A 22,313-nucleotide genomic window follows, 5' to 3' on the forward strand; every position below is an offset into this window, starting at 1 on the left:
CTTCATCTTAAAGGGAACTGAAGCTAAATTAGTGGAGTAAAGGTTCAATGTTTCCCTTTGTAATGTGGAGGAGTAGAAGGAGCATAAAGTGGAAAAACTAAAGTTGAAGTAAGAGTCAAAATACACAGTATATAGAGCAGAAACAGCATTAATGATGTCAGTGTCTAATAATAAATACAGTAAAGTACAGATTGTAGAGCAGCAGTGAGTTTAAGGTTTCTATAGTTGAAGGTGGAATAGATAATGGAGGAACTGTGTGAGCTGAGTTTTTGCAGTTGTGAATTGAACATATATTTGGTAGAAGTCAGAAGTATTTTACATACATCAAACTACGCAGGGATGTGAAACCACTGATTGTATTGTGTCTTTCTGTTTCTGTCCTCCCCTAAACACACTGTAATCAACATATACAAGCAGAGAAGGGGTGAACTAAAAGATCCTGGTATTATGCTGTCTCAACCTAAATTATCATTTACGTTCACAGGTGCAGCTTCAAAGCCGTCCATCATCACCTTCAATGGAACAAAAGACGGGGTACTGCTGCAGTGTGACGTTCAAGGTGCTTCTCCTAAACCACTTGTACAGTGGCAGGACAGTTCTGGAAACATCCTTCCTGCTGAGAAGCCTCAGGTCTCTGAAAGAGGAGGACGCTACGACATCACCCTCCAAACTACTGTGACTATTTCTGGCTACTATCGCTGTGTCGCCACACAGGAGGAAATCAACCATCAGATTTATCACGAGACCCACGTGACTGTTCCTGGTGAGTTTATTTGTTTCTTCTATTTTTTGTTGTTTCTTTTTACAATCAAATAATTTTAATTGTTCATTTGTTATTAGTTTTAAAAATATATTTGCATGTGTTCAGATTGAACACATGAATCTACAGAGATCAGAGGAAGAATGAGAGGCTGTGGAGGGAAAGAACAGAAACAACTGGAGTTTGTAGTAAAGTCTGAGATCAGTCTGATCAGACACACACACACACACACACACACACACACACAGTAACAGGTGTAGAAATAGCTGGTGTAACCTGATCCTGAGCAGAGACATGAAAACACCACACGAGGCCGATTTAGACTGAAATCATTAGAATCAGAGACGTTTCTGTTCCACAAGAGAAAAGAAAAAAGCTTCAGAGAAGAAGAATGAATGTAACACAGGTGTCACCAGAATATACTGAGACTGACTGAAGCTCTTATCAGCTGGAATTAGATCAGACAGAGACACAGAGAGTTTATTCATCCTGAGGGGAGATGACAGTTTGACAGCAGCAGAGTCTCATGAATCACAACAAACAACATGAGGACTCTGAAAGATGGAGATCAGGTTTTAGTTATTGATGATTTCATTCTTTGATTTTAACTAGAAACTAAAGTCAGACTGAAACTAGGATCATACTCTGACTCTGGTAATAACTCGACACCATGAAGGCACGTAAAGGTTTCAGAGGTGAACTGTTGACTGAATCATGTGACATTGTGTTGAGTTCCCATCACGTCACAGTGAGAGTCCTGTGTGAGCAACATGTTAATCAGGTTGTAGCTTCCTAACACTCGGTTCATTCACTGCAGCAGCGTGTGAAGCTGAGCTCTGACTCTGAGCCTCTGTTCTCTCCAGTCTGTGGATACTTTCCAGTTGAGATGAAGACAAACACAGAACAAGTCCTGTAGTGAGGCTCCACAGGCTGCCTGTACTGTTTCTGTTCTCAGTCTCTTTGAGGCGTCTGGTTCAGATCAGAGTCCTGGAGCTGGATGCAGCAGCTGTTTGTAGATTCACACTTGGTTTGACTGCTTCTAACTCAACTGGTTACATAGAGGAGATTTCTGCATCACTGGATTCAAATGGGTTCCACCACACAAACTAGTTGTTCCACAGAGCTCTGTTGTTAGAAATATTTACAGCTGCTAATGACAAAACCAGCTCACTACACAACCTACAGTACAGCTGAAGGTGGAATAGATAATGGAGGAACTGTGTGAGCTGACTCTGATGGAAAGTGTTAGAGCAGAGTTTATCAGTCTGATGAATGTAGTGGAGTAAAAAGTACAATATTCCAAACATGTTGCTACTGATGAAGAACACGTGTCAGAAAGAGGAGGATGCTGCAACATGAGCCTCCTCACTACTGTGAGCAAAACCAGAACCAAGCTCTGAGCTGAGCAGCCGAGCAGGAGGAGAGTGGACAGAAGATGGAGGCTGACATCACTGTGCTGCTCACATTCATCCCACTGCTGTTTTTATCTGCTGAGAGTTTGAGATTCTAGGAGCATGGACACAGTTAGTTGTTGTCTTTGTGAAGGCTGTGATGTCCAACCTGTTGCACATGATCTGCTGTTACACTCTGAGTCTGACATTCACTTTATCCTCATCTGTTTCAGGGTTCCCCACTGGATGGGTCGTTGGTGGTGTAGTTTTTGGTGTTGCTGTTGGCGTTCTTCTAACTCTGCTTGTAATATGTTGTTGCAAAAAATCGAAGAAAGGTAAGTTTAAATAACACAACAACAACAGCTCTTTCTATCCTCTGATGTTCAGAGTGATGACAGTTGTTTATCTTCTCAGCGTTCTGTTGGTTTTTACTCTCAGATCAGATCAGTTGATATTTTCCTGAATATAATGTTGTTTTCTCTCCTGCAGGTTCACGATCAAACACAATTTAAAGAGTCCAGTGAGTCAGAGCAGAGACCTGATCAGGACTCTGATCTACCTTTACATGAGCTGTGAGGTCGGCTGTTGGAGGATGAAGTCATAATTTCTCTGTTAAACTCATGGAAACTTTGTCTTTAAAATGAAGCCAAACATTATTATGATATTTACCAAACCATAACTGTACATTAACCAGAGTTGATTTGATCTCTCCCTCATTATCTAACCTCAGTTCTACATAAACTACACTGCAGTTTCCCTGAAGGACCACATGTAAGTTCAGTGACTGAGTTACACTGTGGTCAGTTCCATAGAGACAGACTGGAGTTCACACAGTGACACATCAGATTATTAATGAACCTGCCATCAGTGTGTGTGTGTGTGTGTGTGTGTGTGTGTGAATGACAGGTGTAAATATTAAAGCTCTTTGAAGAAAAGTGTCTTATAAATGCATCAGTTCTCAGATCTGATCAAACTGCTTGTAGCTGTTGACTGAGTTGGACGTTGTTTATTTTCATATCTGTGTTATTGAGGTTATTTGGGACAATCATGTTGCTTCAGAACAGTTTGAATAAAAGCTGAAAACTATCAAACTGGATGTTGAGACTGTTCTGGATCTTTCTGTCTGTTCACACTTTGATTCAAAGTTGATCTGAAGAGAATCTGAGGCTTCATCAGTCTGAGTTCAACACATCAGGTGGAGATCTTCTAATGTCAGTGTTTTAGTAGAAAGTTGACTTTGTTTAGTTTCCTTATCCAATAGTTTGTGTGTGTTGTGTTTGTGTGTTTGTACTGACAGAAGAAAAAGAGCCAGTTACAGATCCATCAGCTCCTTCAGCACCATGGACAGCTCCACAGGTTTATCAATACATATTGATCATGTGTTTCTTCAGTTTTATGTTGAGAGATGAGAAGATTGATCAGACTCTGACTTCTGTTTGTTAAATATGAAGCCACAGCCAGCAGAGGGTTAGCTTAGCTTAGCATAAAGCCTGGACATGGGGGAACAGTCAAACCCTCAGAGTCTGGAGATATAACATGTTGGTCACTGAGCTGTGGAGGAGCTGCCAGGTGGATTTAGTTTCTGTTGGACACAGACAGACTGTTTCCCTGGTTACAGTCTTTATGCTAAGCTAGGCTAACTGTCCACTGGTTGTAGGGTCATAGTAATCCTGCAGTTGTACAGTATCTTTATATAATGACTCTTCAAGTGTTTGAAGCATCAATATGGACTTTATTCTCTGTGATGTTGTGGATGTTTTTATCTTCACAGTTAAACTTTTATTTCTAAGATGACTCTCTCCTGCACCTTCTCTGTTCAGTAACATGTTGTCTACACTGTTCAAATCTTAGAGAGACTGAAATATGAATCCAGATGTTGGAGACCACATGGACAGTGAGGGGTCTGAGACTGAAACTGAATCTGTTGGAGTCTGGTGTGAATGTTGTGAGTCCAGCTGCCGTCAGCAGAGGAGAAAGCTGCAAACGTCTCCGAGCCACATTTCAAGGCTGTGGCTGGTGAGTATGTTGATGTTCAAAATGTGTTCATGTGGCGCCCCCTGCTGTCCTCAGAAACCTGTTACAGCAGCTCAGTCCACACACACCTGCCTCTCCTGACTGTGACACAGATCTGACAACAACTGAGTGAAAATGTGAGTTTCTCTGTTCCTGATTCTAAGGTCGTCTTCATGTAAGAAGAGACAAACTTTTAAAAGCAGAAGAATCCGACATGAAAGATGAAACATGTCCTCTAAAGGAGGAACTCTCCCTGCAGAGTGAGGCAGGTCCTGGTTTTCATGCGGTGTGTGCCGGTGCAGGCTCAGTGGTGCAGGTTCTTGTGAAGGACCTGGTCCCCGGAAGCTGAGAAACAGAAAGTGTTTAGTGTTGAGTCAGTGACGCAGCTCGGAGCCGTTAGATGCTCCGTCAGTGATGCTGCAGTGATGGAGCTGAGATCAACAGCGATGGAGCTTCTTCCTCTCGTGTGTCTCTGTCTCCTGACTTGGTCTGGAACAACGTTTGCTGATGGAAACGGTGAGAAAACTAAAGAGTCTCTGAGAATCAGACTGAGCTTTATTCTGAAAAAGAATCTGTTCATTTCTGGAGCCTGGAAACAGAAAGGTGCTGCAGCAGATGCACCTGTCACATCAGATCAGGAACACATGAACATGTTACATGAATTGTAATAATTAGTACAGATCAGTGTTAAAACGTGTTGGTGATGCGTTCGCTGTCCGCAGTATTTCTCTCTTTATCATATGTGTGGGAGCGGATGTTCAGGGCGTCGTCTCCTTCCTGAACAGAGAAATGAACCGTTCATTCTCACAAACTCTTCTTCATGTCAAACCTGACAATTTGCTGTGAAACATCTCTGAACTGTGGACGCTGATATTTCTGATGACAGAGAAACTCTGACTGTTCCCGCTGCCTCACACTGACTCACACTTTACTTCATCACTTTGATTCAGTGTTGTGTTTACTGAGCCGGAAATAACCTCAAAATTTTGAAATTCATTTCCTAAAGCAGTGATTACCAACGGGCGGCCCGCGGGCAGCATCCGGCCCACAGAGCCGCAGAATATCAATGATTTCAGTAAATGTGAGAAAGAAAAATGTGTTGAAGCATTTACACATGCAGTATTTGTTTTCTTCTTCCAACAACGTTTCCCATTTTTTCTATTATTTTTCGAGTTCAAAACCTCACGTCATTGTAGAGCTGTGGGCAGCTCGTTGATTTGCTCAGCTCCTCTCTCTCTCTCTCTCTCTCTCTCTCTCTCTCTCTCTCTCTCTCTCTCTCTCTCCTCAGTGAACTTCCTTGTGGCTGAGGTTTGAGAACGTTTTCTAGTTAGGTCTAATATCTAGTTATTATGGATCTCCCACATTGTTCAGAGGTCTCCTCACACTGATATAGGAAAATAAATGACAAAAATTATCATACAATTCTGACCTTTAGACAAATGCACCCTATGTTTTGATAGAGCAACAAAAAGAAAGAAAAGACACAGGACTGCACTGGATGCACAGAAACCTTTGTTCCATCAGTTAATCTCAGGCTGCTTGGAGGTCCTGCTTTGCTTTTGGGTCTGACATCTGCAGAGTTACTGATTTGTCTGTCTCCCTCAGGATGCCTCAGGATTCAGGTGGATAGCACAGTTTTGCACCCTTACCTCTTCCTCATGGATCTGGGGAGGGAACCACCTCTCATGTCCTCTGCCTGGTGTGCTCATCGTCTGTGTTGCACACACAGTTATCTGTTCCCAGAACAGTCTTGGGGGCTTCCTCTTTCAGGACAGTGCTGATCACACTGGCTCTCTGATGCTGTTTTTCAGGCATATCTTTCACCTGAAGTGGATCCAATGGAAATCATCTGGACACAATCCACTGGAGCAGTTTCCTCCTCTGTGGCTTTGATCAGAGCAATGTCAGTGGAGAACATTTGCACTGTGACTTCCTGGTCTTCACTCTGTTCTTTTATATGTTTTTATCTGCAGGATGTTTCCTGTTCTTCATTGACTCTCTGTTCTAAGTGTTGTATCTGATCAGATGTTACTTCAGGTGTTTGGACCGTATGATCTCCCTCTGACCTCTTTGTGTAGTTTTCTACCTCCTCTGCTCTGTGCTGGACTGTCAGTGTGGAACCTTCATCTCAGCTTCTCACATCATTTGAGTGAATGCTATCAGGGTTTCTATCTGTACCATCAGTGATGCTCCATGATCCACTGGCAGGTCTGTTTATTTAGGCATGAAACTGCTGTGTGTTTATGGTTATGGGTGTCAGACAGACCCAGTGTGGCCTCGTTTTGCCTCATTCTTATCCCACTAACGATAGCTCTAGAGGGCAAGGTCTTTCATAACGACAAATTAACTGAATTCACGTGAAACATGTTTGTATCTTCCAGAGCCAAAGATCATCGGTGTGACAGAAGGAAGTGATGTAACTTTACCCTGTTCCCTCAGCTCCAGAGAGAGCATTGAACTGAAACGATTTGAGTGGAGGAAAGATGGTCAGAAAGATGTGTTCCTGTTTGACGGTGGTAGTCGTTTCACATCAGGTCAAGATCCACAGTTCAAAGGTCGTGTCTCACATTTTAAAGATGAACTGAAGAATGGAAACGCCTCCATAACCATCAGAGATACAAAGCTGACTGACAGTGGAAACTACACCTGTGATTTTCCAGGTCGTCAGGAAACATCCCACATTCAGCTTGTTGTTGGTGAGTACTTTAATAAAACACCTGATTATTTCCTGATGACTCTGGTTTAAGAGTCCCAGATGGATTTTAGTCAAACAGTCAGAATCCACATCTGGCAGGGCCTCGTCCCCACAGCACTGCAGCCACATCTGGACTGATTCCCTCTGGATCAAACAGGCTTGATGTTTGTGACACTGCAGATTATGTTGTTCTGTACAATGAATGATAGCAGATGAAATGTGAGTTTAAACTGGTACGTTAGTGAAATCAGTGTTAGATTGATGGGTAATGACTCACTGTTTGTGTTTCCTGTCTGCTAAGTTGATGATCTCACACAAACACACTAACATATGTTCTGTTCTGCCTTTCAGATGGTCCCTTAATCTCTTAGGGTTCATTTTAATGATGTGCACCTCTGTCTCTTAATACTCTCCCATTTTAAACTGTGTGTAATACAAAGACCATGAGGAGCTGATACATTTCCACTGAATCAGTGTCAAACAGACTCTCAGAGGTTTTCTCAGGTGTGTTGATCTTACTTACAGCTCTGAGGCTGTTGAACTGCTGAAAGATTCAACAGAAAACAACAGAAGCTCTCTTCTTCTTCTCCTTTTACTTCATATTTCAAATGCAATAACTCAGTCATAATAAGAGCTATCAGGCTGAAACTCACAGGATCTCTCCCTCCACTTGTCGACAATATCTGAACCAAATTTCATGTTGATAGACAGAAGTGTGTGTGAGATATTTCAGAAAGTGCAGTACAGAGCATCTCCATCAGATGACTACAGAGCTTTCTAAAACCTCTCCAAAGTGACCAAATAATGATGAGAAATGTCTTTATGACGCTGAAAAAATGTCCCTCAATGTTCAAGTTGACTAAAAGCAGATGTTGTTCATATTTAGATAAAGATTGACAGATTTAGTTTCATTGAATCACGTCTCTTTTGACTGATGAAAAAGTTTCTCTGTTATGTGGGTGTCCCACCACCACAGGAAGTCCAACTACATGAACTTCCATATATGGTCAGACAGGTAATTTTACCGGCTCCAAACTCAGAGTGTTTTCACGGTGCTGACTTTCTATTGGATGAAAGTAGCTGTCAATAAAACCCAGTGTGAGCTCGCGTAAAGATGCGCTCCTCTGATTGGTTGATGGAGTTAAAAGTCCGTTAGGTTCGTCACTTTATGTCGTAGAAAGAAGCTGATTGGTTTGTTTTGTTCGTGGGCGTTTACTGATTTCAGAGATACTGAACATCATTGCTCAAATATTTGGTCAACTCTTTAAAATGGACTGAAATGTCGTTGTTTTGGAAGTTTGAGGAGCAGCGTTAAAACTAAACGAGGGAAATAATCCACTTTTATTCTGCTTATTTTTACTTCCGCTTGAATTTAAACGAGCTGGATTTAATCGGTGAGTTTTTGTTCTTTAAAATGAGCCCAGTTTGTCTTTAAATGTCTGTTTTTCGACCTATAAATGTTTTTTTAACTGCAGCGAGACAGGTTAGCAGGTTCATCGCTAACTGGTTACTGCCGGAAAGTGAGACGTTCACGTGTTTATCGTGTAAATCCGTCATTTAGTTTCTTGAATAAATTGAAAAACTGAAAATTGGATCTTTCAAACGAGGTATAATATGTCCGTGTTTACGTCAACAGTCAACATGAAAATATAGAGTTGATTGATTTATTCAGTTTACATGTAAATGTCAGGTCGCAGGCAACCTGCGCACTTTAAAAGGTTAAAAGACAGAAGAGGTGAAAACATCCCAGGTGAGTCCTGATTCTGATGACGTCACTGTTTAATTAGTGGAGACAGTTCACCTGTTCACCACCTTGATCTGTGTAGACTTTAATCAGACTGCAAACTGTCCAGACCAAATAAAAGAACTCAGTTTTAAAAGCTTGTTCTGTTATCTATTGTGTAAAATCTTCATCTTAAAGGGAACTGAAGCTAAATTAGTGGAGTAAAGGTTCAATGTTTCCCTTTGTAATGTGGAGGAGTAGAAGGAGCATAAAGTGGAAAAACTAAAGTTGAAGTAAGAGTCAAAATACACAGTATATAGAGCAGAAACAGCATTAATGATAAATGCAGTGTGTAGGTTAAAGGTTGGTAACACAATAAGCTTAGCTTTATAATCAGTAAGTACACAAGACCGTAACATTTCAATTCAAAATATGTTTTTAGCAAAACAAATCAAAGGTTTTCAAATTTCTTCACTGAGCCTCTGTCATTTTATGAGTCAGAAATAGTGTTTGCAGTCGTGAATAGTTACAGAATATTTGGTAGAAGTCAAAAGTATTTTACATACATCAAACTATTCAGATATGTCAAACCAATACTTGTATTGTGCTTTTCTGTTTCTCTCTGTTCATGTGTTTTTCTCTTAAAAGCACTGTAATTCACATTTACAAGCAGAGAAGGGATCAACTTAAAGATCCTGGTACTATACTGTATGTCTAATCCTGTGACTGTTTTTAATAAATTATCATCTTCACAGGTGCAGCTCCAAAGCCATTTATCAGGATACTTGGTGAAACGAAGGACGGGGAACTGGTGCAGTGTGAGGTTTCAGGAGCTTCTCCTAAACCACTTGTACAGTGGAAAGACAGTTCTGGAAACATCCTTCCTGCTAAAGACCCTCAGGTCTCTGAGAGAGGAGGACGTTACGACATCACCCTCCAAACTACTGTGACCGAGACTGGCAACTACACCTGTGTATCCACACAGGAGGAAATCAACCATCAGATTTATTCTGAGACTTTTGTGCGCGTCAATGGTGAGTTTCTTTTTATATCTGTTTTTCACAGTCAAACCATTTTAATTATTCATTTGTTGTCAGTTTTAGAAAATATATTTTCATGTATTCAGACTGAATATAAAACAAACTGATGAAATCATGTTTGAGTGTAAAATGTTTGAGACACACACACACACACACACACACAGTAACAGGTGTAGAAATAGCTGGTGTAACCTGATCCTGAGCAGAGACATGAAAACACCACACGAGGCCGATTTAGACTGAAATCATTAGAATCAGAGACGTTTCTGTTCCACAAGAGAAAAGAAAAAAGCTTCAGAGAAGAAGAATGAATGTAACACAGGTGTCACCAGAATATACTGAGACTGACTGAAGCTCTTATCAGCTGGAATTAGATCAGACAGAGACACAGAGAGTTTATTCATCCTGAGGGGAGATGACAGTTTGACAGTGAGAGTCCTGTGTGATCAACATGTTGATGAGGATGTAGCTTCCTAACACTCGGTTCATTCACTGCAGCAGGTGCTGGTTTGGTTAATTCCAAGCAGAACTTCCTTCAAATCCAACATCAGGTTTTGACTTGAAGTGAAAATGAAAACAGTCAGAGTGTGGACGCTGTGATTCTAAATCACAGATCATCCTCCTCTGTCTGAACCTGAAACCAGGAGTTCACTCATGTTCACCACTTCACACATTTCCTCACATTTAGCTTGTGCTTTGTATGAAATGTGACACTGAAGCATGTAGGCTGATTGAACCAGTCACAGCTGACCTCTCTGTGTTTGTTTCTGTTCACTGAATAGAAATGTTTCTCCAGATTTATTAATGAATTTGCTTCACTTCAGAAGTTTGAGCACCTGTTGAGCTGAAACTGACCTCTGTATATACATGTATATGTCAATGACATGATGAGACTGTCATATTTAATGTGGCTTCTCATTCAGGTTGTAGCTAGAGATTTAAAACAGTGTGATTATGACCTCTGTGGAGCAGTTTTACTATGATTTATTTAGAATTTCACACAGGTGAACAATGGAAAATATGTTCATATTAATTTCATTTCAACATCATTTTTGTAGTAAAACAACTTTTGCAAAAATTAAAGGGCTTTCTTTGTGTATGCCTGATGAGGTTTCCTCTACTGGTGTTTTAATCAGATAATGTCTTTACTTGTTTTCATAGGTTTTAGCAGCGTGTACATCTTCACACAAACATTCTGAGTCTAACACTATATTGTTGTTCTGTGTTTCAGGGGGACAGGTTGTAGGCACATCCATGACAGAGATCATTGCATGGTCTCTTGTTGGAGCTTTGTGTCTTGTAGTTGTGCTTGCTGTTATACTCTGCAGAAGGAACAAGTAAGTTTTTCAGTCAACATATTCATGCTGTGCAGACAGAAGCTGATTTGTGGAACTATCTCCTGTTAAAAATCATTAGTTTTGGTCATTTCAGATATAAACTTTCCTGTTGGTCTTTAGGTTCTTACAAAACCCACTGAGACTTCATTTATCTCAATGGAAAAGTTTGTTTACAGTCACATGTTTAATGTCATGTGGTTTGTGATTAATATATTTCCAGCACTCTTTGTTTTTGGTTGTTTACACACTGTGGTCACATCATCATTGACTTTATCTTTTTTAATCAGTCACTGCTGTCTTAGTTTCTACTGCTGCACTTTAGCTGTTTCTCCTGTTGACAAACTGTTTCTGCAGTGACTGACAGTCATGTGTGTCAAATCACTACAGTGTTACAGCCAGTGTTAGAATCAGCTGTTTATTCACCAGTCTTGATGAAATGTTGCGAGTTCAGCATCAAACTTTATTCTTTTACTCACCAAAAGCTATTTTCAAGAGGTGGAAAACGTCATATTTCTATTATTTAGTTTCTTCTACTGATCATATTGATATGATGGTCCGACCCGTCTCATCATATCTGATAGAAGCACTGCTCAGAGGATGTACTTTAACCTCACACACAACAGTGGCTGAAGCTCTTAGCAGCGACCGTCACCACTGAGATAGTTCTGTTTAATGGAGAGTGATTAACTGATAAAAGAGATTTATTTTCTGATCAAACCTATAACAATAAAATAATAAGAACTTTTAGACCCTGTTACAATGTGATTTACAAATTAAAACATTCACAGAATAATCAAAACAACAAATATAACACAGAAGAAAATCTGTGACAGGAATTCATTAAAATGATGGAACAGTATGAACAGTGACGTTATAAACAGGGATTATAGGAGCCCTGATAATAAATACCTGATCACCTTTCGACACCAGTCTGGACCTTGGTACGATCAGTCAGACTGTATCTCAGGATCTTTAATCACGCTCTGGTATTTCTGAGTACCTGAGGCCTTAAGGTTCATCAATAAAAAATTAAATTGATTATTAAATTGACAGGGTAGAACTGATCATCAGGAAACTAAACACTAAATCAGATCTCTGCAATGTTCATGGAAATGTTTTAATCTCTCAGCAGTACTCACTTTATTTCTGTAATCTTAGAACAAAGAAATAACAAACCTAAAAATCTGATTTGTTTTTTAGCCTCAATCTGATCAGATTCTCTTTAATTTCATTTTGTTTTCTCTCCAGCAGACAGAGGGGCCGGTACTGACCCCCCCAGTCAGAGTGAGGGTTTCCAGGTCTGACACGTACCTTGAGGTTTGCTGCTGAAGTGTGTGTGTGCAGTCAGTACTTTTATTCTTGTGGGGACCAGTTTTGATTTTAGACCAAAAGCGTGGAGAGGTTTTTAGAAACTGAGCACATGTTGTCCAGTCCTCACTGATCCAAAGGTTTTAGGACAGACCAACATGTACACAGGTATTTTTAATGTAGTTTTTTCTCTGTGGATTAGGATTAAATTTGCCTGCTCATCCTGTCTCTCTGCAGCAGCACCAGGAGGGGCCAGTGTAGCGCAAATATTTCAATCAAATTTCAAACATTTAAATGTCCTCAGACAGAGGACAGGACAGTTTTAGTTGCCTTACTTTTTTTTTATCTATGGCTTAATACAATATCAACATGCTCACATTTACAATGAAACAGGTTTTGGTCTCTGTAATCGTTCGTCCTGTCCACACTGAGTCCTTCATGTGCTGTCAAAGGAAGAGATGGAGATAAAATCCTCCATTCAGAGTTAACTTAAAGGCTTCAGCCGTCTAAGATGGACAACTGTCAATCTTTCAAAGTTACTGTCTTTAGAAATCTGTTGTTCTTCTGCAGCTCAGAGAAGATCACTGCCCCTTTAGTCATAATAAAGTCACCTCCCAAAGATACTGGTAGAATAATTAGTGAGAAAAAACATGAAGGCTGAGAGTTTTCAGTCGCTGCAGTCGTTCAAACTGGTAGAAGAACATAAATCAGTCACTGTTCAGCAGTGTCAGTCACCTGTAACCAGTTTACTTCCTGTCCTGACAGTCGTGTTTAGGTTTATTGTCAGTGACTGTCAGGACGTGTCGTCCTGCTGAGGCTCAGCAATGAAACACAAAGAGGGAATTTCAGACTTTAGAAGTCATCCAGTCTGCCAGTGTTGAAGAGAGGAGTGATTACAGTGACCATAACTCTCTCAACATGTGAGTAAAAAATACAAAACGCAGCTGTAAGTTTGAATTTTGCAAAAATGTCCAGTTTCCTTCCTCTGTGTGGTGATGAGGTTGGTTTGTTCCAGGGCTTTTTTTTATTCCATTTCTTAGTTTGTTGAACATAGAGTAGATTTTGCTGTAAATACGCTAAAGTCAGATAAAAGGCTGTTTTTCATCTGCAGTGCTCAGACATGGACAGAAGAAAATAATTTTTAATTGATAAAGATGTGTATCTAATTACCAATTAAAGCATGTGACAAACATAATATACCATTAAAAAATCATCTAAAACAGGACATAACTCACATTGGACTGAGATGACAGTGAACACACATGCAGTTACAGTGCAGACACAGACTGGAGTTAAAAGGTGATGAGAGTATCTGCCTTCTAACACTGACTGAACTGTTCCTTTAACTGAGATTTATATGAATAATATGTGTCTGAGAGAGAATCTGCTTATTAACGTTGCTGAGGAGTTTTACAACCTCAGAGTTTTTGTTTCATCATCCAACACTGCTCTCTCATTATGAGTCTCATTTCACTCCTGTTACTGTTCATGTAGGTTTATCAGCGAGGAGATCAAATCAGAGTAGCCTTTGTTACATTCATTCTGTCTGTATGAATGACATGGACCTCACAGTAAAACAGAGTGAAACATTAAAAATAATGAGATGACAAAACAGCACGAAAATAAAATAATACAACAGAATTTAATTGGACAGAGTTAAAAAGGGACCAAATGAGGAGAAAACTTTCTGATAAAATGCATTTTTAAGAAGAGATTTAAAAGATCACACAGATTTTTTTAAAAGCTTATTTACCTCTGAAAATGTCTGACTTGCTGTAAATGACCTGATGACTTCAGGCTGCAGCTCAGAACGTCATGTGAACCAAAACCTAATGAGGAGAACTGCAACAGTCCAGAAACCATCAGATCAAATCACACAACAGTTAAAATCAGTCGTATTTGATCTGAACTCCTCGGCTGAAGGAAACGACACTGAACCACTGCAGTCACTTCAGACTTCTAATAAAGAGTAGAAACGGCTGCAGCAGGAGGTCTGTTCATCAGAGTCGGTGGTTCAATCCCCGGCTCCTCCCGTCCACATGTCGAAGTGTCCTCGAGCAACACACTGATGGTCAGACCTGCATCAGTGTGTGTGTGTGTGTGTGAATGACAGGTGTAAATATTAAAGCTCTTTGAAGAAAAGTGTCTTCTAAATGCATCAGTTCTCAGATCTGATCAAACTGCTTGTAGCTGTTGACTGAGTTGGACGTGGACGTTGACAAAAACAGACTTGAGTCAAATCAAATGTGCTGTTCTGCTGAATGTGAAACATAATGTGACTTATTGTTTATTTTCATATCTGTGTTATTGAGGTTATCTGGGACAATCATGTTGCTTCACAACAGTTTGAATAAAAGCTGAAAACTATCAAACTGGATGTTGAGACTGTTCTGGATCTTTCTGTCTGTTCACACTTTGAAGAAACTAAAGTGATTCTGCTGTTTTAATTCTAACTTCATCTTTATTTTACAACAGTTGTTTTTTGATAAAAACGTGTTGAAGAGACAGTTCAGATCAGTAACTCTCCAAACAGGCGTGTTATGACACATCACCTGATAATCCTGAGGATAAGTCAAACGTGTACGTGCCTGCTACCTGAGGTTACAGAGTGAGCTTACTGATTTTTTCTTTTTTCTTTTGTTGAACAGGTTAAAGAAACCTCAGTCAGATAAGAACCAGTATAGTGGCCTGGGTTAAATCCAGGTGTTTCTTCTTCCTGAGTGTAGTTCACAGGTTTGTTCTATTCGCTCTGGAGCTGCAGCAGCAAAGTTTCCTCCTTGATTTAAATTAGAATCTTGTTTGTGTTTAGTTTTTTCTCACCTGAATTGAGGCTCTTTGAAGACAGAGGCTGTTGCACAGATTATGAGGCTGTGTGAAGATGTTTGTTGAGTGTAACTGATGGAAAAGTTTAAAATGTTTAGATTCATCAGGTGAACACAGACACAGCTCCACATGACTGATGATGTTGCTCTGTAACTGCTGGATGGAGAAATAAGAACCTAAAAGGTGATGATGTGTTCAGCACCTGTTCTCTGCTGCCCCGAACTGATCCTGATTTACAGCTTTAAATCATGTCATCAATTTGATTTCACTTTTGATGGAAAAACTCTTACTTACTGCTCAGACAGACTTTTCCAAAAGTTACACAAGTTGCACAAAAATTGTGCATTTCTGCAAAGATCTGAACATCAACACTTCTGATGATAGATTCGTAACAAACCCTCTGCTGAGGAGCCTCACATCCACAGGTGGGCAGGTTTTTCCTTACCTGGATGAAAGACAAGAAGTGCATGAGTTTGAAAAATAGTATGAAGTATTAATATGTTTTATTATTCCACCCTCACATTTATATCAGTGTCTCTTGTTTAAAAGGTCTACAGGAGGCTCAGTGCAGACTCAAACTGCATCAGTGCAGACATCACAGGTGAAGTCAGGAAGTCGGGCCAAATCCACTCAGTCTTGTTGCAACATATCATTTCCAAACTGGACGTCTGCCTTAAAAACGTTGCTCATACTTCTACTGAAATCCTGTGGTGAGCCAACTTCTCCTTTCAGAAGTCAACAAGTCAAAACGTCGCTGTTTAACAATGAGCTTTATATGGTTTTCTGAAAAGAGCTGCAGCTTAATTACAGACCACATTCACACTCACACCTGGAGGCAGGTCACCTGCACAAACACAACACACACACACAATTTAACTGTGGGAACAGTATCAAACAAAGAAATACTAACATCACAGAAACACACATTAACAAAGCCTGAGGTTCTTAAACCTGTTACTCCACCCCAGTGCATGCTGGGAGTTACACCTGCCCCTCAGGGACACCACAGAAGAGCCACCACTGTCAGAGGGTTAGTGAGGATTTTGTCGGGCCCTCGGGACAGATTAGGTCATAATGCAGCTGCTGTGACGTCCTCATGACTTTAGTTTTTATTTACGCTTCACTGGTGAATATCCACAGGAGGTGTTATTATTTCTAATGTTTCTACTTTGTTTTAAAGTTTCTTGCATTTAGTTTTTTCTTGTCTGAATCGAGAGTCTCAGATTACGAGGTGGAATGATAATAACATTCACATGATTGGAGGCTGAGGTGTGTACAGGTGCACAAACCACCTGACAGTTGCTGGTATCAAACCTGTGACCTTGCAGTTGTAAAACGCTGTAAACAGCCACTGTCCGCCACCTGCTCAGCAGCACAAACACCACATCAGTCTGTAACAGCTGGATGAGGAAGGAAGTGACTGTTTACTCAACACTGTTCACAACCTGTTTCTGTCGCTCAAAGGTTTCTACAGTTTGAATGAAAGCCAGCGTTTACCTGTTTTAATGCAAAACCATGATGCATCAAAGTATTTGGATAGAAAAATAATAGAAATTGCTTTCAATATCGGTGTGAGTCGTAGTCTGGTGAAGTCTGCACCACAAGTGGACTCTCTAGTCCAAATGCAGTCTGCAGGAGCCTCAGCACACACTTGGTGTTTGCTGCAGCACTGCAGGCTTCACAGGCAGGTGCCAGCACATGCATTAGTCTGTTGTACCGGCAAAGCCGAATGGACTCAGTCCAACCTCTTGCAACATATCATTTCCAAACTGGCACTCTGCCTTTCAAAATAAAAGTGCTAACTGCAACTATTTTAACTCCTGAAAGCTCGTATTAGTGATAGAGGTAAAACAACAACAAAACACCATGATATGTGTTTCTGACTGATTCTGTTTTAAAGTTTCCAAATGTTAATGTGGTTTAAAATACAGTTGGAGTATTATGCAAAATTAATTCTTTTTTTCTTTTCTTTTTTTTTACCCCATACAATCCAGTGATGGAAAAACAGCAGATCTTAATCTGAGGAAGATATGTCGTCCAGGACAGAAGGATTTGACTTTGGAAAAACCACTGCACCATTTAAAATGTAGCCGCTCTGTGCACCTGTGTTAAAAATGATTGTAGAGTTCATCTTTGCATGAAAATGAAAAGAACTGCTCCACTGCTTGTGTAATGCACAGAGTGTAGAGGCCCCGGGTTTGATTCTTCCCCAGGTTAATCTGGTCATGTTTGATGGTAAAACTTGATTCATGAAGTAGCCTCCTCTTTTACTTTTTACTCTCATTGGTCGATCCTGTCACCTCAAAGCAAGAAGCCGCTTTACTTTAAAGGACAGATTCACATATTCTATAAATAAGTCTGAATAATCAGGTGTTGTCCCCCCTCCCCCCGCAGTTATGAGGTTTTGTCTGAGTTTGGTCCTCGCACACGTACCGTAGTTGATGACGTCATACTTCCTTAAGGTAAGATCAGGTGTCATGTGCGCGTTTTCCGCGGTTGCGCAGATGTGGATACCTGTCGCGTGCGCTCGTGCACAAACGTGAGTTAAACTTCCTGTTAGCAAACAGCAGACTGAGCTGATTGTTGGTGGAAATGTTACCTGAGTTCTTTTCGGTCCTGAAACCGTTGTTTGAGCTTCATTTTACTACGAGTGTCACGCTGTAGGAATAAGCCTAATAACGAGTGTTTTGGTGACACACCTGTCCTGTGTGTTTGGCCATGTGGCCGTTTTCAGTACTGCAGTTACACCATTTGACCACTAGAGGGATCAGCTGACGTTTATTCTGATTGTTTATTCTGGTTCAAGTGTTTTTCCAGTGACTGGAACATGAATAGCGCTGTTTTGTTACATGTATAAACCTGAATGCTTAGATTTAATTTAGTCTATTTTATTTACCTAATCAAGATTCAAATGTATTTGTTGTTCATACCTTATATCCATATTGTTAAAGTTTATTTAGGATCAGACTCCCTGTGCTCTGAATTCATCTCTATGCAGGTGCTCCTATAAAAAAGCTTTGCTCACTGTAATTGTTCCTCCTGTTCAGACCTGCCATTTACAGAAATGTTAGTGAATTTCCACTGAACGTGATGAGGAACAGAAACCACAGTCCTGGTTTATCTGAAGGTAATCTGAGGCTTCACCAGTCAAAAAAAAATTACTGTCTGTGTTGTTATCCCTCATCAGCACAGACACACTGTCTGAAACACAATACTGCTGTTCCAAAGAAATGTCTGCCTGAAGCAGCTCTCCTCTTACTAATAATGAGAGCTAGGACTCAGGACTGATTTAATAACTTCAGCTGCTGACTCTTCCAATGAAAGAATGAAGAGCTCAACAAGTTGAAACATCATCAGTGCATCACGTCCACGTGTCTTCTGGACAGGTAGTTTCATTTTGTGCAGGTGAAGGCAGGATGTTTCTCTCTCTGTTTTCTTAATAAGGATACTTCCGCTTCATCCTCTGATCAAAGTTGACAAGACCAGGAGGTGGAGTCTTTACATCCTGAGCACTCAATCTCTCCATCACAACATCAACGTTTCCTCTTCATCTCTCACTCCAACCAAAGTCAGGAGAAACCCAGGTGTTATGTTTGATGACCAGCTGTTCTTCTCTGTCTCCTGGTCGCCGTCGCTTTGCTCCGTACAACAGAAGAAAATCATCGTGGTTATTCCTCACCATGACGGCTACACTGCCCCTCCCCTCTGAAATGCAGCATTACATCTGGTCTCTGATCAGCCTGAAAGATCACATGTCCCTCAGCTGCTCATCGACCTCCTCTGCTCCTGCAGAGAAACTTCTGGATCTGCACCATCTACTTGAGCTCAGTCATACAAGCTTATGCTCCTTCTCAGCCACCGTGTTCCTCCAAAGATCAACATCTGGCATCTCCATCTCTGCACACAAGACCTTCTCAGTCCAGACTGTTCTGGTCTGTGGTTCCCTGATCAGAGCAGGAGACTCCTCTCCTCTGAGACCACCTCCTCTTTTTCCTTAGTTTTAAGTGTTTACTTCAGGGTCTGCTGCTGCACTGAAGCTTTAGTGTTTTCCCTCTCAAGCATCTGTGAAATGAGTGAATGTAAAATGCAGAATAAGACCCAGGAGCAACTTTCAGGTGCAGTCAAACAGACCTGAGTCACATGACTTCCTCTCCACCATGAAGACCAGGAGAGAGGATGCTAAAGCACAGACACACAGAGGTCATTAACCGTGAAAGAGGAACTGTGCAGTGAAGTGAGAGCTTGTGGTTTCCGTTGTCGTGCTCAGCTCTGCATTAATGTTTGAGGGAAGATGCACAGCTCAGGGGGCTGTTACGTTTATTGGCATTTTCTCCTGCGTCAGTCGGAGCTGTATAAAGACAGGAAGGTGTCTGACATTCAACACAAGCTCTTCCCTGAAACTAAACCGTGGGTGTCGCCTCTCAACCTTCAGACCACCATGATGCACGTGTAGGCTGATTTTCTGCAGAATTCATGAGTCACAGTTAATGATTGTGGAGATGACACTTTTATTGTGAAAGATTTAGCCGGATGTGTTGCAGTTGTTGCAACTTACGGAAACTTAGAAACCGAAAGTGTGTGTGTGATGAACCAATCACGGCGTCAGGAGTGGCCACAGATTGGTTATAAAGAGATGCTGAAGTGCAGTTTTCCTGTGTAATGTTCAGATGAGCTGAAACATGGAGCTTCTTCCTCTCGTGTGTCTCTGTCTCCTGACTTGGTCTGGAACAACGTTTGCTGATGGAAACGGTGAGAAAACTAAAGAGACTGAACTGGGTTTATTGATTCTGAGCGGATCTGATCGAGATGATAAAGATGCAGATGTGAAGATGCAGCGGTGTGGAGCAGAGGACCGGGATAATGAGGCTGCTCCGCGGTTTAGCGTGTGGATAACGGCAGCGCGTGCACCTGTCACCTCAGTATTTAGATCAGTCTGAAAATACACGTCATCAACATCAGCGCAGATCGATATTAAAACATCAGCCTCAGAAACATAACGCATGTTAATATCATAACTGATCATAATGTCAGAGCGGTGGTTTGTAACTTTACATGTGGCAGCATCACTACTGCAGGTGTGAGTGTGTGTGTGTGTGTGTGTGTGTGTGTGTGTGTGTGTGTGTGTGTGTGTGGGTGTGGGTGGGGGGGTGGGAGGTGGGGTGTCAGGGCGTCGTCTCCATCCTGTCGTGAGGAGGCAGACGGCTGTTGTCGACGCTTCTGTTTCTCAGAAACTCTTCTTCCTCTCAGACCTCACTGATCGTCTGATAGCTGCAACTCCTCAGTAAAACCAGTCTGAGTCATTAGTTCATTTATTGTCTGCAGTGCTGTTGATTCCAGTGTTTGCTGAGCTTCTTTGGCAGAGGAAGTGAAGTGGTGTTTAAAGTCTCCAGATGTTCTGGGTTCTGTCCTGAATGGTAATCTCCTGCATGCAGACGCTTATCATCATCAGTGGCTTCCTGTCTGATATGTGCTGTTTCTGGTAAATGTCCAGCCAGAGTTCATTCTGTTGTTCACAAGAACAGTGAATTATGTTCAGTCCTTTCTTCAGGAAGATTCTCCTGCTGTTTTAAATCCAGAGTCAGTGTGTGTGTGTGTGTGTGTGTCAGCCCATCAGTGTTTGAAAGCAGGAAACTTCCACAACAAACTGACTCCTTTTATTTCTGATGAGATTTAAAATATCATCAGTCATGTACTGGACCTCATTTAAAATTAAGTGGATATTGTTACAGAAATGTCTTTTTTCCTTCCTTGCTTTTTTCTTGTTCAGTTTCATGTTTGTATCTGCAGAAACTCCTCCATCATCCAGCACGTTTAGATACCAGTTCAAACTTCTCTTTCAGGTTATTAACTATGTAGTTTTCATGAGCTCATGGTCACAGCACCTGGTGTAGGTAGTTTTTTCATTGTTGTGACAACAGGACGATCAACATCCGACCAATTTCTAATCAGATTTCTTGTTTATTTTCCTCCTGGACACAGATATGATTTAAAGGAGCTACTTTTGTAGAAAACGTCAAAGGAGTCGGTCAGACACGATCTCAGCTGCCTCAGGGAATTTAATGAACAATGCAGCAGTGTCTACTGACAATTCCAAATCCTGACCTGTTCCTGGATGTTTTTCATATCTGATATGTGAATGCTGTAAGGCTGTCCTACTACCTGAGTGTGTGATTTCCAGAAAATTGTCCAGTGTGTGTAGTATGCTGGGAAGTTGTGTGGTGTTCTGACACCCCCCTCAGTTCCTGTTCTCTGAGCCAGGTCAAATATCTTTTATTTTCCACCACGCTGCTTCACAGTGTTTGCATCCCTCTCTCTTATCAGCAGTACCACTCCCCCCAGTGTACTCACTGCTGTTTGTCATGTTTGTTTCATTTAGTTATCAGACATGGAATGAAAGCCAGAGAGAGTTAAAGTTGAATTTGTTTCCTTCTCTTTCTTTCTCCCACTCATATTCATTTCTGTGAACCACGCAGAAATACCTGTTTGTGTGGTTCTGCTGATGTGCATGAGGAGACACAGATTGTTGATAAATGATCAAATCTGACAAACCTACAGGCGACAATGATGTTTATCCTTTTTGGTTTCGTTAGCGCTGCAGAGCAGCTGGTCAGGGCGTCGTCTGCATCCTGTCCTGAAGAGGCAGAGATGTTTCTGAGAAAATAAAACGAGTCTGAATCATTAGTTTAATCATTTATTCACCTGAAGTGCTGTTGATTGCTCTGTGTTTGCTGAGCTTCTTTGGAAGGTCACATTGATACATGTTGTTTTTGGCAAATGTCCGACCGTAGTTCATTCTGTTGTTCATAACTGCTTTACAGGCGTGTCATTATTTACCAAGCTACCAGCACCTCCCACACACTACATCCTGTGTGTGTTTTCTTTGATGACTTGATGAATTTATTGTGATCACCTGTCACTCATAAAACTGCCTCCATACTGTGAGTCATGTTGATGTAAATGGTTCTTCGGAGGAAGGTTATTGGCTTTAGGCCTAGGAAGGAAACAGCAGCGAAGGTTTGGTTGTGATTGTTGTTTTCCTGGTGGTAGAGGAACAGTTTAACCTGGTTTCCACAATGACAATTTGTAAAATTCAATTAATTAATTCTATTACAGTGTTAACATGAAACATGACCAGAAAACTGCTCATAACCTGGTGTTTCAGAGTGACTGTAGTGACACATGTACATGTGTTTTCTGACTTTGGGATGTTTTTCTTTTTAACC

General features: G+C 41.0%; 1 protein-coding gene and 1 long non-coding RNA gene across 7 annotated transcripts in view; one reads left to right on the plus strand and one right to left on the minus strand.

The window, feature by feature from the left end:
• Window positions 1-22,313, minus strand: part of LOC127140181 (uncharacterized) — a 31,150-nt gene that overhangs the window by 7,103 nt on the left and 1,734 nt on the right. Inside the window, exon 2 of the long non-coding RNA XR_007810539.1 lies at window positions 6,811-7,252. This is a non-coding gene — a long non-coding RNA (uncharacterized LOC127140181). The remainder of the gene's footprint in view (window positions 1-6,810; window positions 7,253-22,313) is intronic.
• Window positions 1-22,313, plus strand: part of LOC108892726 (CD276 antigen) — a 35,056-nt gene that overhangs the window by 4,115 nt on the left and 8,628 nt on the right. The window contains exons 1-3 of one of the 6 annotated variants that reach the window (XM_018690434.2): window positions 4,238-4,680; window positions 6,546-6,860; window positions 9,338-9,616. The exons of 1 other annotated variant lie outside the window; for it this stretch is intronic. In XM_018690434.2, the coding sequence (XP_018545950.1) occupies window positions 4,590-4,680; window positions 6,546-6,860; window positions 9,338-9,616 (685 nt within the window). In that variant the 5' untranslated portion in view covers window positions 4,238-4,589. Of the gene's footprint in view, window positions 1-4,237; window positions 4,681-6,545; window positions 6,861-9,337; window positions 9,617-19,670; window positions 19,840-22,313 lie in introns of those variants that run through there. 4 more of the 6 variants (XM_051068048.1, XM_018690435.2, XM_051068047.1 and 1 more) reach the window with 4 other exon arrangements.

The sequence above is a fragment of the Lates calcarifer genome, unplaced genomic scaffold (genome assembly GCF_001640805.2).
Source record: "Lates calcarifer isolate ASB-BC8 unplaced genomic scaffold, TLL_Latcal_v3 _unitig_2387_quiver_997, whole genome shotgun sequence".
NCBI lineage: Eukaryota > Metazoa > Chordata > Actinopteri > Centropomidae > Lates > Lates calcarifer.